Source organism: Carya illinoinensis, chromosome 12 (genome assembly GCF_018687715.1).
Source record: "Carya illinoinensis cultivar Pawnee chromosome 12, C.illinoinensisPawnee_v1, whole genome shotgun sequence".
Taxonomy (NCBI): domain Eukaryota; kingdom Viridiplantae; phylum Streptophyta; class Magnoliopsida; order Fagales; family Juglandaceae; genus Carya; species Carya illinoinensis.
Window position 1 is genome coordinate 24,311,923 of NC_056763.1, and position 17,648 is coordinate 24,329,570.

The 17,648-nt window shown below is 32.2% G+C and overlaps 1 protein-coding gene across 3 annotated transcripts; it reads left to right on the forward strand.

Annotated features, from left to right (window-relative positions):
* Positions 1-8,427: 8,427 nt before the first annotated feature.
* On the forward strand, positions 8,428-14,353 carry LOC122290170 (alpha/beta hydrolase domain-containing protein 17B). Of its 3 annotated transcripts, none has more exons than XM_043097740.1 (5): positions 8,428-9,375; positions 10,444-10,480; positions 11,315-11,551; positions 11,742-11,789; positions 13,460-14,353. In XM_043097740.1, the coding sequence occupies exons 1-5, from the start codon at positions 9,050-9,052 to the stop codon at positions 14,141-14,143; spliced, it is 1,332 nt and encodes a 443-aa protein (XP_042953674.1). In that variant the 5' UTR covers positions 8,428-9,049; the 3' UTR covers positions 14,144-14,353. The 3 variants fall into 3 exon arrangements, with proteins under 3 accessions (XP_042953674.1, XP_042953675.1, XP_042953676.1); XM_043097741.1 differs by lacking the exon at positions 8,428-9,375 and adding an exon at positions 9,439-9,948; XM_043097742.1 differs by lacking the exon at positions 8,428-9,375 and adding an exon at positions 9,955-10,357.
* Positions 14,354-17,648: the final 3,295 nt, after the last annotated feature.

Here is a 17,648-nt window from a genome sequence, read left to right on the forward strand (position 1 = left end):
TCTGATCTAAGTCAAAAAAAATGGGCAAAGAATCTCCAGATGCTCATGCTCCTCCAACTTTGCCTTTTGTCTCTTCTTTTTGGTGTTTGTTTCTTATGTGAGGGGAAGATCAGCTATACTTTCTCCCACTAAACCTTTCAGTTTCAGCCCCCCTTTTGTTTTCCTTTAGAAAATATTATTTTAAAAGAAAAGTAGACAAAATACTTTAATATATATAGATGTCTTGGCATTTGTTTTCTCATGGATTACAAGAACAGTAATCAAAGCAAGGGACAGCCTTTCCTATTAAATTATTAAAAAAAAAACATAAATGCATGAACCCTTGCCCCCATGCAGGGCTGAAAGGTTCCTTGTGAAGGCATGCTTTTGTCCGTGTATTTAATGTTTATGCGAATAGTACGTAAAATATTTTGTTAAGGTTGCATGAACGAGGAGGCCATCTCACTTTCTCATGCCACGGTGGGGGACAATATTTATTTTTCTTGGTATTAAAGTCTACGGATACCAATATTGGTACACCATATCACAGTGAGGAATGTGCCGTATGCGTCTACCAATGTCTTATTTTCTGCCAATTTTGAAAAGCCTTATAGTTTTTTCTTGCTACGTTTATCAATAAGTCCATCAGAAGGAAGAAGAGGTCCTGAGAAACATCCTAAGACAAAAGACAACAAATACAACGTAGTTAGAATAATCCATTGCTTGCTTGGATTTCTATGAACATCTATTGACTATTGGCTATCGCTATTGAATTGGATAGTGAGGAATGAAGAAATTTCATGTTCTATATGACCTACTCTTTATTCTATCTTATATGAGTACTACTCTATCCACAAAATAATTATACAAAACAAAAAAATTACACAAATTAAACCCACAAATTGATATGACTTCATGGAATCTATTAATAAAAGTAATTTTATAATCTGACGTATCACATCAAGCCATATCAATTTATGAGTTTAATTTTGTGTAATCTTTTTTATGGTTAAAGTATTTTCCTTACAATAGAAACACTCATTTCTTACCTTAAAATGTCTAATAGAAGGAGTATGGTAACTCTTTATAGAGCTCATGATGAATTTGTTCTTAAGTCGCGTAGGATTTCTCAATATGCCACCTTAAGTGTTGGTCAGTATTTTCGGTGTCATCATCATGGGTAGTTCGCAAGAGTCCATCATTGTTCATAGGTTAACTTGCTTTGATATCAAGTAGAAACACCAATTTCTCCCCTTAAAATACCTAATAGGAGAAACAGGATAACTCTTTATAAAACTCAAGATGAGCTTGTTTTTAAGCCTTGTGGGACTTCTCATTACTTACAATAAAAGTAACTTTACAATCTAACATATCACATTAAGTCACATCAGTTTTAGGATTGTTTTTATATAATTCATTTGTGACTAGAGTATTTTCCTTATTATATAAGACATCATCCTCTAAATTAATAGGATGAAAAATGAGATTGTTAGTTCAAAACTTAAATCCTATCAAAAGATAGATAATAGTTAATACTTAAGAAAATTCCGAACTTGAATTTAGATTTGGATTTCAAAGAGTTTAAAAGGTTGTTTGACTTTGTGGTAAATGCAAATCCAATTTTTAATATATAATCCAAACAAGCGATTGGATTTAAATACTCAAATCCAAATCTTCCTCCCAAATCCATCCATACAAACGCATGGAAAGGGATCCCATTTTTCTCATTTTTCCTATACTCAAATGTCATTTTTTGAAACCAAAAGCCTGTTTAGGATTGAATATGGGAGTTTAAAAAGTGTTTTTAACAGCCTAATAGTCCTTTTAAAAAAATTGGTATATTTGGTAAATTTTATAAAAATTTCTTTAAACAACTTAAAATATATGAAACTACACTTAAAAAAAATTAAAAAAAAAAATCAGATTGAAGCTTTTCTTGAAAAGTTAACGAAAATAATATTGCATTTCTTAAAAGTTATCATAATTAACTTTAAAAGCGTTTTAGGTGCATGCTTACCAAATAATAAACATCTTTTTGATAATAGAGTTTTACTGAAAACTCTACTTCCGAGTGCAATTCTAAACATGAGCAACAACCACCATTTGAAGATAAAAAGAAACCAACATTAACTTGAAACCTGCAAAAATATATATAATTTCCCTTGCCAGGAAACCATGAACTTTAAAATTAAGGGTAATTTTTTATTTTTTATTTATCCATACAAAATAAATGATGAATTTTTCACTTAACTGATATTGAACTTCAAAACATTGTAAAGCCAAGATTTTGTAGATATAACCAAGAAAAATATTTAAAAACTTTAACAACAACAACAACAACAACAATGTGTACAAATTATGGTGCTAAGAGAGACAGTTCAAGTCAAGAGAAGACTAAAGGGAGTTTTTTGTGAAGACGGTCTTGTAGATGGATTTGAATTAGTTGTACCGGAAACAAGGGGTTGGGGTTGGAGAGATGTATTCCATTCCAATTAGGGTTTGGTGTATTTGGGTACTGAAAGTATCTCAACACTTTTCGATATACTTCATTATTATTCATTACTTTATTATTACTTTTCACTTATTTTTTACTATTATTCATTAATTTTTACTACTATTTAATATTCTATTATTACTTTTTATTTATTTTTTTTACTACTATTCACAATATATCTTATACTTCTCAACATTCAAACTTAACCTAGGCTTTTGGGTGATTCAAGGTACTCTAATATGAGTTAAGTGTTTTCTTGTAGACATTCAGTGTAGTTGGTTACTCCTATCAATAAATATATATATATATATATAATATTTTTACTTATAAAAAAAAGTTTAGAGAGTTGGATGAAAATTTTTAATTTTATATGAAAATTTAAAATATTATTTTTAATATTATTATGATTTTAAGATTTAAAAAAAAAGTTAAATTGATATTTAAATAAATTAAATATTTATTATATTTTATATAAAAATTTAAAATAATTATAATAACAAAATATGATGAGACTCACTTTCCACTTGCCAAACCTCCGATTCCGAAATTACGCAAAGGTTTCTGACATGTTTTTCCAAAGTTCAAATGCGGAGGGATTGAGATGTGGACACGTGGCACCCATAAACAGGAAGACAAGTGGGGACCCCGGAGCCGTCCGATATACAAAATCTGATACAGTCAGTTTGGTTAGGCATCAGCATCTGATGCATGATGGGGTCCCCATCATAAAAGATTTCCCAAAGTCAAAACATAAATCATATGACCCCATGAAACAACCACCATCCATCATCAGAACTCAGAAGCTTACTTATCTATCCCAGTGGCCCACACTGGAGAGTAAGACTCACGCGCCACTATCCACGGCCCAACTGGGGAGGAGAGACAAAACGACAACTGGGAGTACTGAGGTAGAGAGCAATTGGGAAGATCTGGGGCCCCCACACTGGTTTTATTTTGAGCACTTGGAGGCACCCGATGAAGGAGTCCACCGCGTGGGGCCTACCTCCCCAAAGTCTGACGAGATAAGGTTACACAGACGTTGATGCATGGGTCACGGTGGTGGGGTTGCGGAGAAAGAGCCCCTCTCCCTATTGAAGAAATAATTTATTTATTTATTTATTTAACTTTAGATTTTAGAATGAACAATCAAATCAATGATTGGCATTTTGAAGAAAATAGTATCTTTAGGCAATTTGGATTTGACTGATATTGGGCACTGATTAGACCCATCGGATCAATGCCCAAACTAGAGTGTTTTGGAGCTTTTGTTTTTGTTTGTTTTTAAGTATTTGGCAATAACAATGACAGTGCTAGGGAAAGAATCCTATTATTTTGCTTGGATCTTAATTTTGTTATTTGATTAAGGAATTGTTTGGATTTAGAAATTATCTTGTTTTATTATTATAATTTTTTTAAATTTTTAAATAAAATATAATAAATAATTTAATTTTTTAAATTTCAATTCAAATTTTTAATAGTTGTATTTGGATAGTAATGTAATTTTAGATACTCTGTAAATAATAAAAAAGTATTGAATAGTAGTGAAGTATTACCACTCAAACTAGTCCTAAATCTCAAAAAATAATAATATTTTATTTAATTTTTAACTTTCATCTAAAACCATTTCATCTCATTTTATTATCAAAATAGCCTAGCTCCTAAGGTAAATTCAATATTGTATTTATTTTTTGCTTTTCAAGTAGCAGTAAATATATTTTAGTGTTTGATAGTTACAAGTAAAAATATAAGATAAATGGTTTGGGTACAAAAAGATTTACAAAAGTAAATCCTCAAACTGGCTTTATATGATATGGTACGTTAGATTGTAAGATTATTTTTATAGTAAAATAGATTTAATGGATCATATAAAATCATGTCATAATTTGTGAGATTACTTTTATAAGATCCTATAGCTTTTAACATTTTTCATAATATAATAGTTTGCTTGATTCTAAATCAAATTGGATGATGGGTAAAAGGAATGTGGAGTTTATGAGGAGCCATTGATCATGCTAATGAAAAAGTCCCTCCAATGCCCAAATCGATTGTTGAAAAGAGGGCAAACGCTGTAGCGTTGGGACCTCACCAAAAATAGATGGTGAATACAAAGTGGGTGACAACAAGTGGTTTATTTTGTTTGTGTTCTCGTATGCTTATGATGTTTTTGTCTTTGAATTTCCTCATCCTCATGTTTCGTAAAGTATTTTAGACAAGTTCAGGAACAGTTATTAGGTATTTTTAGAGTACAATAACTTAATGAGTTTTGTGATGTATAAGCGAATCACCGAATTCAAATATAAATTTGCGTAATAATACTGATATTTTTATATTCAAAATTTGAATTAGTACTATTTTGATTAAAGTCTGATTTCTTATCAATCATGTTGAATATGCGCACGTATTAGTGCACATAATCGCTTACAATTAAATTTTTCTTAATTTACTACTTTCATTCTTTCACGACATGCCATATAATTATAATTATTAATTTTAATTGATATGATACTTATTACAAGAGAACGAGAATATCATGTCTTCGTAATTTGAAAATACTTAATAATGACTTAAATTGTAGAAGCATTACGAAGATACACATTAATTTACAATGCTTATCGATTCTATTTTATTTTAAATATCTCTTAATTATATCAAAGGAGATGCAAGAATTTAAAAGAAGAAATTACTTTTTTCTAAATTCTGAATATATATTGAACCTTAAGAATAGAAATACTACTTCTACATATAAGTCAGTGAAAAACACATTATTTATAACATATTAATATTTAACTTATAAGATATTTGAATTATAAACTTTTCTTGCAAATCAAATTCTATCATATCAACGACATTAAATGTTTGTTTTATACACCGACTTATAAATAAATTTTTCTTAACAAAAAATTTGTGGCAATGGAAGTCCTTAATAGCAACATATCATGGTTTTTTGTTTTTTTTTTTAATAATGCTATATACAGTCGTGGAATAGAATATGTAAACGTCGCGCAATCACTTTGAAAAAGAGTGAGGTTTACGATTAAATTTTTTTTTTAATTTTTTATGTAGGTTCCTTATTAATTTAATTTTTTCAAAAAAATTATGCAGCACTTGCACAACTAGGAATGTAAACATCATTTCTCTATTCTTTTTTCTTTTTCCTCGGCCGTTGGATTAAAGTAACATAGGATGTATGTGATTTGGCTAATGATGCCTATTGTCGTACTCCATAGGCAATGAAAATCGCATGCTTTCGCACAATGCTTCCTGCACCCAACGGTGGCTCCTCACACAGAACACACAACCTTTATAAGTTTTACTCCAGCTTACATTTTGCTTTTTGTTTTTTTAAAGTGTGAGTGAACTTAAAAGCAAACTTTTTTTTTTCTCATTAAAAGGGAAAGCAGGGGTGATTAGCATAGCAATTTTCTTTAAACATGATTATATGAGCTCGTTCCTACTGTAGAATATTTAATGTGAGCTCTAACTACTATACAAAGGGCGAGCCCGTCACTATAACACTTCCAAAATATTCAACTGATCCAAAACTTATCTTATAATCCAAATGTCAAGTTTTACTACTATAAATAATTTCAACGTATATCCTAACTCGAACTTCTAATCTCAAAATCATAAAATACTTAACTCGTACCAACTAGAATATTACATTGGTGGTAAACTTAAAGCAAACTTACATAGTTTTGCATACCGTTTTAGATTTTTTAGATTTTTTGTGGGAAATATAAGATCTGTAATAAAAAGTATGTCAGACATAAAATGAATTTTACGTTATTATTGTCTAATAAATAATTTAAACCTTAGGATTCGAGTAGGAATCTTAGATTACTCAAAACAGATCCTAGACTATTGTTTATTGTCTTCCACTATTATTGTCCTTGAGGTTCTTGTCCATTCAAAAATATTTTATCACGAGTAATGTTACGTACCATATTACTATTTCACTATATATGATATAATACATTTATCATCATTTGATGATAAATAAATATGTAATAAATAATCATTTAATGGTAATAAATATGACACGTCTTACTTAATAGGATATAAGTATAATGGTCATATAGTGTATAGAATTTTTTTTTATTATAAGTATTTGCATTATGAGTAATAGTAGATATATTTTAAAAGTGTGCAACTACTACTCCATCTAAAAAAGTAAGAAGGAGATATGCTGAAACCAAAACGAAATTCAAAATACAAATAATTTTAATGTATTTAATGCATCAATAAATGAATTGGTATATAAAGATGTTCAAAGGAAATTACCATCAAAGGTATTATTATGTTGGGAAGGGAAGTACCATATGGTAGGCTTGCGGTCTCGTATTATTATTATTGTACCTAAAATTTAATTAAGATAAATTATATTTGGAATTTTAAAATATATAAATCGTGTCCATTATTTTAAAAAGTATGAATAAATTTGAGACCCACATAAAAAAATTTATTAATTTTTAAATAAAATATGTTAAATTTACTTAACTTATGACTGTATCTAATATTATTAAATAACTAAAAGGATAATTAAATGATAATAAATAGTAATGAAATGAATTGTTCAAATATGTCATAAATTATACTCATCATCATTGTACTACATATTTCTTTTCGAAAAATATTTTAGTTACAAAAGAATTTCATATAAGTAAACTTATAAACTGATATGGCTTAACATGGTACGTTAGATTATAAAATTCTTTTTATTATAAAGTAAATCTAACGAATTTTCATAAAATCATATTAATTTATAATTTTATTTTGTATGATGTCGATCAGCCGTGCACTTGAGATGCCGATCTTGAACCTCTCTCTTATTTTATACTGTTGATATTTGCATCGCTTTCTTCTTTTCTTCCTCTTTTTGATCAACAACAGTTCATAGCATCATTATGTCTAACCGACATCTTAATCAATCAAGCATGAAATTGATGACTTCTTAGAAACCAAGCCAGAAACCAATGACATTTTTTTATTAAATTAAAATTAAACCCATTATTAGGAGGCTACTAATCATTCAGCTTGCAAATTGTACCAACGTTAAAAACTTTATTTATATAAAGGTTCAAGTTTTTGAAATGTTCTGAAAAAGAGTTTACTCCCAGGAAAGAATTTTCCCAGTTCACTGGTCACATGTATATGAAAGCACAGACTCAAATTCAAGACATCCAACTTATATTCTATAACATCATACTATCACTTAAAAATTAATTTAATATGAAAATTATTACAAATATAAAAAAAAATTATATAAAAATAAACTCATATATTAACATAAGTTGATACGATCCATTACAACTATTTTATAATATAAATAACTTTACAATATGACGTACCATATCGAATAGTTTATATGATTTAATTTATCTGAAGAATATGTCCTTCTAGTCCGGTTGTAAATAAGATATTTGAGCCAACATTGTATATATTCTTCCTAAGTACTCTCACTAGATTACCTATATCTAAAATAAACTATACTTTATAACTATTAGATAGAAAATTCATTTGCAATAGATGATAAATAAATAGATAATATAATGTGGAGATTTGATGTGAATAGTTAAAAATTAAAATTATCTTATATTATTTTATTATTATATAATAAAAAAATAACTATTATAATATAAAAATTTATGTAAATAAAATAGTTAAAATCTAAATTTATCTTACTTTCATCAAAATTATCATTTATATACACATAATTCACTAACAATGATCTAATATCTGCATCTCTCCGCATTCAAAACTATATTCCAAGATTTCAAACCAAAAACTCCACTCAGAGAGTTTAATAGGAGAAGAGGAAAACAGGTGTCGGCAAAGGGAACCGAGGTTTAGCTTTTTTAATAGAGACGAGAGTAGGCAAAAAACTCAGAAACAGGCCAAAATAAAAATGTCTTGTAGGAGGACGAGACGGGATATCAGATACAAAATTGACCTGCTTGTCTGTACTACTGACATACAATGAAGTCATGCATATAAATTTAACTCTTTTTTCTTTTGAAACTGCGTTAAGGTTCTGTTCCAACTCTCTCTCTCTCTCTTCTGATAAAAGGCTATTTTTCTTGCCAGCCCTCACACTCTACTCTGTACTAGAGCAGTAGCACCATCTAGTTGCACGATCTTCTTTTCCTTCTTCACCTCTGGGCCTCTCTCATGCTTACAGTCACGCACTCACACGGCTGAAATCTGCAAGTGCAACATCTTCTACCCATAAAAACTAATTACCTCATCTTTAAACAAATCTGGCTTTACACAAACACATCATACCAGTATTCTTAACGCTCTCTTCATTCTTCTTTCTCTCCCTTTCCATCACAAACCCAAACAAGATCCACAAAAGCTAGTTCACTTCCCCGTTCCGCCATAAAGCTAAAAGCCACTCAACCCCGGCCATCACTTTTCAAGCCACCCCACAAAACCCAGCTTGCTGCCCATTTCCTCACTCATTCATTCTCACTTCTATACCACCGGGAACCCCCTCCCTCTCTGTCTGTACACATGCAGTCGAGATTGCTTCTCCTTCAATGAGTTTGGCTTCTTTTACATCATCTCGGGGGGTGAATGGGTTGCATGGTCTCTCAACTGGCGGCCAAGTTTGCCTTTTTTCCGCCGTCTCCGCCCACGTACCAGATCAAGAAGCGCGACGATGGAAAGCTCACCGTGGTGTCGTCGTCTTCACCGTCGATTCCGATTCCTCCCGCTGATGACAATTCCTTGGACGTCTTGCTGATTGACACTAAGCGTGGCAATAAGATTGTTGCTTTTTATCTGAGGAACCCATTGGCTCGCCTCACTCTGCTTTACTCTCATGGTAATGCTGCTGACCTTGGTCAGCTCTATGACCTCTTTGTGCAGCTCAAAGTCAATCTCAGAGTTAATCTCATAGGGTCAGTGTTGTTTTCCTTCTAATTTCTAATTATTTTTTTCTTATTAAAATGGTCATTTCATTTATATGGTATATTTTTATAGTTGGTTGTCTCAATGTTGAATAGCTCTCTATCCTCAGAAAAAAAAAAAAAAAAATAGCTGTCTCTCTAATCTAATGGGTTTGCACTTCATAAATTTCATATATTTCTTTTCGCTCCCTGTTCTGAAAGGATAAATCTTTGTGTCAGGGCTTTGAAGCCTCTCTACCATTCTATTGCTTGGTTATAAATGTGATGGTTTGTGTGAGGCATATTGATTTTTCATTTACTGTCTTTTCAAGAGATATATTTTTGGAGCTGATTTTCTTGGGCTTAGATCTGTTATTAGTAAAGATCGTAGTTTGTTCCGTGTTCTCTCTAATGACTTTCTTTTTCCCCTCAAGGTGTCAGTGGCTAATGTGTTTTTACAATGAAAAAGGTGAAAAACAAAGAGGGTTGGCTTAATAGTTTCCGTGTTCTCACTTCTCACTCCTTATCAGTCTTTTTCCGCCTTTTCTTTTTGGCCCTTGTTTTCACTTTCCCCCCCAGCATAAGGTAATGAATATGTATTGTTTTACACTGATGAACACATGGCATAGCCGTTACTCTTTATTTTTCGGGAGCTCGGAGATTTTGGGGCTCCGTGAGGTTTTGTGGGTGAATGGAGTCAATGGATACCTCGTATGCCGTAGAACTTTCTAGGATCTCCTTTTCTTTACAGCGATGCACCTTTTTTACTTTGATTAAGATCTTGGAAAATTCTTGCCATCTTACCTTTCTGCCCTTTCATTTGAAGCTATAACTGGGAATTTTTTTAAGTTCTAAAATTTCTATCCATTTTTGTTTTATCAATCAATACTTCGATTCTGTTTCCATGGGCCTTAAAAAATTTTCTGATTTGTGGTATTGTTTTCGACGGATTTGCTTTCCGTGTGGCACTGATCTTCGGTACAATGCGATTCATGTACGCTTTAGGCATTTTGCAGTTCCTGATTCTCTTCTGCAAATTGGTTTTATTTTAATTTCTTCCATCTGAATTTTATGTCGCAGATACGACTATTCTGGCTATGGAGCCTCTGCTGGTAAGGTAGGCCATAATGTGATCTTGAGTGTACTATAACTATGCATTATCTATATTATGCTCCTCCATACTTGCTTTTTTGATGAATACCCTTTCCTTTTAATGACCTGGTTGAACCAAACAGGTCACATACCATCTCAGATAATGAGACCGGATTTACACTATAGAAGCAGTTTGAGGCTTTGGAAAAATTATTACAGTAACTAGCAACTATGCGAGAAGCAGGTGGTAGGAATGGACAATAGATGGGATGTTGAGATTTTTCTTGTATGATTCACAAAGAAAAGAACACCCATGTTTGAAGGGAGGCATACATTCTGAATCAAGATATATGAAGCAAATTTTCGAAAAGTTTGGGTTTCAGTAGTCGATGATGTGATACTTCAGAATACTGGGATTCAGTAAAGAATAATGTGATAAAAGTTCTTTATTACTTATCAAAAAAAAAAAAAAAAGTACTGAATAATGTGATAAAAGTTCTGATGCATCTAGAGTTGTTTTATGTTTATGCTTCAGAATACTACAACAACAATGCGGCTAAGTTTAGGATGTTGTGATCTTTGTTTGGATGGTTAATACCCATTTTATAGATGAAACACATCTTCTTACTGTTGGCGACAATGTTGAATCATCTGATAGGTTGGCATTGCAATCAATGTTAAGTTTTATTTAGTATTTATGGACATTATGGATCATTTCTTCCTTCACTCTAAACATTCTTATCAGTTTGCATAATTTTTGTCTTCTGGTTTCTCGTCAAATTTAATAGTTTAAAATATGACAGCCTTGTGGATCAAGTGGTTGAAGTACTTAATCATGCTTTATCTCTATGATATGCAGCCTAGTGAATCCAATACATATGCTGATATAGAAGCAGTATATCAGTGTCTTGAAACTGAGTATGGAGTTAGCCAGGAAGACTTGATCTTGTATGGGCAGTCAGTGGGAAGTGGACCAACGCTGCACTTGGCAGCTAAATTGCCGAGGCTCAGAGCCGTAGTTCTGCATAGTGCAATTCTTTCTGGTCTTCGTGTTCTCTGCCATGTCAAGTTCACATTTTGCTTCGACATTTATAAGGTAAAGAGTTCATCTTGTTTATTAGAACAGAGATGCTGTGAGTTAACTGATCATTAGAAAATATGCCTGCCTATAAGATGATGACATAACAATGCGCTTCCAGTCCATTCCATTGGCTCACTTAGAATGTTATTGGGCTTATTACTATTTCTGCTGCATTTCAAACTAGTAACCATCCTATTTTATGCAGAACATCAACAAAATTAAGAAGGTTAAGTGTCCTGTGCTGGTGATACATGTAAGTTCTGTGCCATGTTCAATAATTGCAAAGCTCTTGTTTCCCGGTAGTTTCTTCTTCCTTCTCGTGCTTATTTGTAATTGGTGACTCAAGAAGCAAACGTATCATGCCTTTAGTTTTAATGGAGAGATAATCTCCGGATGATTCTTGAAGGACTCAGGAAACACCTGCTTGAATCCCTTGATCTGATTGTATATCATTTCACTAAGTTTGTCGATGAATACTCTGATGCATGAGAACTTTCTTTTCCACAAATGGGATAATCCTAACTGTCTGATCCACATTTTTTTGGTCTCTCTGCAATTTTATAGTGCATGCCAGAATTCAATTACACATCCAAGCAAGTTGTTTAGGTAATCTGGGTTCTGTTTACGTGATAACCACCAGCTTTTATGTGCATAATTATCATAAAATGCAGCACCCATTACGGTTCTCTATCTTGGCACAAGTCATGCTCAGTATAATAGCATGTTGGAAACAAGATTTGAAAGAAAAAATCTTAAAAGTACCATGTATAGAAAGCTTTGGATGCAGACATTAGTGCAAGAGTATGACAGTGGCATAACAGAGGACAAACCCCTGTTTTGCCGTAACATAGGTGGTTATATATATACACATGTAAATATTTACTTTTTGAGAAACACATGGGCTTTTATCTGATAAGTACTAATCAGATGAAAGTTTTCTAGTTTGTCTTATCAATGCATGATGCGCCCTAAGACAGTAGGCAGCCTGAATCATACGGAGAAAAGTTACATGGAGTTGAGAATGTAGGTTGAATTTGAGAGGAACAGAAACTTTATAACGGTACTTGAGATTGATTGGGCTTGGCTGTTGCGTGAGAGCATCTTGTGTGGAGAGGCGGAATGGTTTTGCAGATGTGCATGTTCGATAGTCTCTTATGTATCACAGGGTTGTAGAGAATGTCACATTCCCCACACTTTTGTTGAATAGGAGCACCTTTTTGAATTACTTTCATCCTTGTTGGGCCACAACCTAGTCATTTCTTGAATCATGAAAATCTAGTGATATTAGACTGATTATCAATATTTTAACCAAGATTTCAAATGAAAGAGCACAATTCAACCTAATCACACGACAAGTTAGAGGGATCAATCATGCACAAGCACCAAGGGTTATGAGGAAATCCTCTAATGCAAAGGGGAAAACCACGACAAATCCAAACATACCCTTTACAATAAAATAGGTTTCAGTGTCATCTCAAGTTTATGCCCAAAACTTGAGGTACACACCTTATGGGGAGAAACTAGGAACTTTTTTTGTAGGTATTTTTACTAGGTGACTCATCTAGATTATGAACCAAGTTATCCAAAAGTACAATAGAAACTAAGGAGCCAAGCAGCACAAGTTCCTCATGATTAATGCACCAATAATTATTTCCAGAAAAAACAATATAAACTGGCTATCCCCCTTGCACTAAAACTTGGGTTTCCCTTGTGGCTCAATCAAATGGACTCTCCAACGATGGAAGAGGGAAGCTCTTTCACTTTGTAATATTAAAGATTCCTTGGAAGAACCGTCCTATAGTTTTGTGAAGTGCTGCTTTGTGATACATATGCTAAGTCAACTAATGATTCTCCTCCAAGAAACCATCTTTGTCAAATTTCTCTGCACTACATATGTTGATACGGGGTTGGATAAATTTACAGGGGACAGAGGATGATGTTGTCAATGTGTTACATGGCAATGGGCTGTGGAAAATGGCAAGGGAACCATACGAGCCCCTGTGGATTAAAGGAGGCGGGCACTGCAACTTGGAGCTTTACCCTGATTACATCCACCATCTTTGCAGATTTATCCAAGAGATGGAGAACATGACCACAGCAATCCGCCTCAAAAAGATTCGTCTACAAACAAGGTCCACAGTTTCTGTTAACTGGTGCTGTAAAATTAAAATCTGGAAACCGAAGTGCCCCAATTGTTCAACATCCAGCTGCTGCATAAAATGTTCATGGCGGCCCAAATGCTCAGAATGCTGGAGACCTAGCTGCCCAAAATGCTGGAGACCTAGCTGCCCAGAATGCTGGAGACCTAGCTGCCCAGAATGCTTGAGACCTAGCTGCCCAGAATGCTGGAAACCTAGCTGCCCAGAATGCTGGAGACCTAGCTGCCCAGAATGCTGGAGACCTAGCTGCCCAGAATGCTTGAGACCTAGCTGTCCAGAATGCTTGAGACCTAGCTGTCCGGAATGTTGGAGACCCAGATGCATAAAATGTTGCTGGCGACCCAAATGCCCAAAATGTTTGAGACCAAGTTGCTGCATGAAATGTTTTTGTTGGCGATGTTGCATGGGAGCACATGGTGGGCAAAATGCAAAGGAGGAGGATGGCTAATTGGTGATTAATTTATGTCCGTGTATAGATTGCAGAACTTGCTAACATCCCTCTAATCTTGTGCAGTAGCACACTAGCATACGAGGAGGAAGTAATCATTGGAAAAACGAAAAGAAATTTGATAATACTGGTTTATTTTAATCTTTTTACTTTACGGGATTGATTATATTATATATTTGTGTTGATAAACCTTTCTGAAATTTCTAGACAGTTTTCTGAAATTATTGCTAAGAAATTCACGTGATGGAATCTGGCATTATGCTTTAGAGTGACTGATATTATTGTATGGGGTTTGAATCTTGGAAGGAACCTCCTGCAGAAATGTTTTCTTCGTCTTCACTCTTCTACGTCAGAAATCCAAATTAAAAGTGGAATTTTTCATATGAATTCTACTAAAAAAGACCCAAATTTTGTACAAATTATTATTCATTTTGAACTGCTAAAGAATATTTATTTTTTTCTCCTCCATATGGGTGACTGTCGTTTTCGGCAAAGCCAAATGACTGCAGAATTGCTTCAAGTTCAGGGTCTTGAATATCAGCTAGCATGCAGAAGCTCAACCAATTTCATTTTCCCAGTTACCAGGGAAGGGAATAGCTGACCCATCTGCTCTAATAATAGCTGCTTTGTCTGTAGAGAATCCTTGAAATAGTTCACTGTCAGTTCACATGGGTTGTGTACTAGTTTGGTGCAGTACTTGCAGGTTTTGTTGTGTCAATGTGTCATTGCTTTCTCTAATTTTTTTCAACCATTATTGTTTCCATTCATTCCTTCTTTGGTGTGTAATGAAATATTCAGTTCATCATCATCATTTGAAAAAATAAAAATAAAAATAAAAACTCAGCACCTGATGGCTAATATATTCAAGTGTCATAATCATGAAGAAACACCAAAACCTCTCCCATAGATTTCATGTATTCATTCTCTCTTTTCGTTGGTAATATTTGATATAGTCATAGAGTATATAAACGTCACGTATTTTATTTGAAAAATAAATAAAATTTATTATTAAAAAAATAATTTTTTTATATAGATGTTATAAAAATTGGCTGCCATCATGTTAAAATTTCATTAGATACGTCCTGTTTGAAAAGTGAATAGACAAGATTGCTTTAAGTAAAAAAATAAGTTAATTTTTCCATCAACTTCCATTCTTGTTCATTTATTTTTTTAAACAGGACGTATCCGACGAATCTTTAACATGATATAAGCCAAATCCGTATTTAATATTAAAGTCTACGTTACCTATAAAGAATATTCAATGCAATAAAATCTACATATTGTATCTATCTTTTTCCAAACAGTAAAAAATATTTGGGTTAAAAATCACAAGAAATCTCAACTCCTTGATCTTTAGTCACATCATGAAATGTGGCTTAAGATGATACTGGTTAAGATGAAGCTTGATATTTCTCAATAAATTTGAAGAATATCGAAAAAATTAAATTACATACATATATACGTGGAAAATGCTGGAAATCCCGCTGTAGCTTACTGCTCCCTTATTTTTTTTTAAATATTTAAAAGTGAGAAAAATGATTTAAAAAAAAAAAAAAAAAAAAAAAAAAGCCTAACGGAGCCCCCAACGGTAGGTATAGCAGTCCCTTGTAAACATTATACATAATAATATAAGAAATATTCTACTCAGCAGTCTTACGCTATACACATAATCATAGAAAAAATAAAAATAGATGTATAGGATAGGACTGCTGAGTAGAATAATTCATAAAACTCCGATTATCCGGACTCGGTTGGGCCGAGAGTCCAGTTAAATCCAGCCAATTTTTCAGCTGGTTTCAGCCCATGGTTGCGACGTGTTCGCCGCTGTGCCGGGCAGCCTTGGGTACGAGACAAACGAATAGGGTGAATTTCTTATTTAACAAATTCAACACTATATTTATGTGAAAGTATATTATATCAATTAGCATAAAAATATATTTTTTTTAATTTTAATTTTAATTTTATTTATTTTTATAATTCCTATGACGTTCACAATATTTTCAATATATGTTGGTGTGTTTATGCACTAACTTGTAAATATACGAAACATACACGGCGGGTTGTAAATAATGGTAATAATACGCATTCGAACAAGTTGGAGCAATTTGCTTGTTATTACACACTTAAAATAAGCATTAATAGACAGTCCAACTACCCTTGCATTCTCATTATATATATATATATATATATATATATATATATATATAAGAATAATGTTATATACAATTTTATAATATTGTGCAAGTCTCACGTATTTTTTTTGAAAATTCAGAATTTATTATTAAAAAATTAATTTATTTATATAAATCTCAAATTCACCCATATTTTTTTAAAATGAGTGCACGAAGCATGCATAGTCCAAGACTATATAAATCATTTTCTATTAAATTTTTACTAATTATGAGTGATCAGTATATAAATACATAACTTAATGTAAGAGTACTATTCGTTACAATTCATAATATATAATTAATAACTTAATTAATTGTCTTCCCTAAGAGATAACCTCAAACTACAGCCTTTTCAAATTAATACAAAAATAGTAATATTATATACAATCATGAAATATGCAAGCGTTGTGCAGTTATTTAATTTGAAAAAAATTAGAATCTATTGTTAATTTTTTTTTTATGTGAGTCTTATATTTATTATTTTTTTAAAAATAAATACACGATATTTACACACTCACATATGTAACTCGTACAAAAATGACTTGGTCTTTCTCCACTCCAAAAGATAAGCTCTCAATATGTCTGATTTGTTCTAGATTCACCAAGGCACAAGATGAGGTGATATATATTCTTCCCTCCACCTCCTAATAATCACACTCAACTGCATTAATAAAGCTTGACAATGACATGATAACTCTATATAATTATTTTATTTTCAAATTCAATCCTAAGGATGTAACCATGATGAGTACTACTGGGCCCAAAATTGAAATATAATATTTTTGGTGCTCATAACTAAAAAAAGAGACTGAAGAAGGCTTTTTTTAATTATTTAAATTTAATCCAACTTTCAAGACTAATACATATATCCTAGAAATGTTTAAAAAAATAAAAGAATTTAGCACAACATAAACTGGCATATTAACCAATCAGTTTTCCTTGAAAAATAGGTGTACAGAGTACAATTCCTCTGGTACCACAAGAATGAGATTTACTGCATTTGATTGTCGAGTGGGCTCAGTTCATCTCAAACTAATCATTGATGAGACTCGCTACTTTTTTAATTTTTTATAAAAAAAGTTAAACTCATTTCAATTACTTATTCATACATTTAAACATGTATCCCAATTTATTTATATTCAAACACATGATTTTAATAAAACCTATAAAATATTACTATTTACAAAACAATTCAAATCGAGATTAATTCAAACGCAACTGAATTGTGGGGATAGGATCTTGCCAGATAAAAGAGAAAAATATTTTCCTTATAAATCAATAAAAGAATAAATCAATAAAAGAATTATATTTTGAAGATTTAATCTGCTAATTTA

Coding starts and splice junctions, on each gene's coding strand:
- LOC122290170 (XM_043097740.1), top strand. CDS start 9,050: ATGGGTTGCATGGTCTCTCAACTGGCGGCCAAGTTTGCCTTTTTTCCG. Junction 9,376..10,443: donor CTCAGAGTTAATCTCATAGG/GTCAGTGTTGTT, acceptor TTTATGTCGCAG/ATACGACTATTCTGGCTATG. Junction 11,552..11,741: donor TTTGCTTCGACATTTATAAG/GTAAAGAGTTCA, acceptor TATTTTATGCAG/AACATCAACAAAATTAAGAA.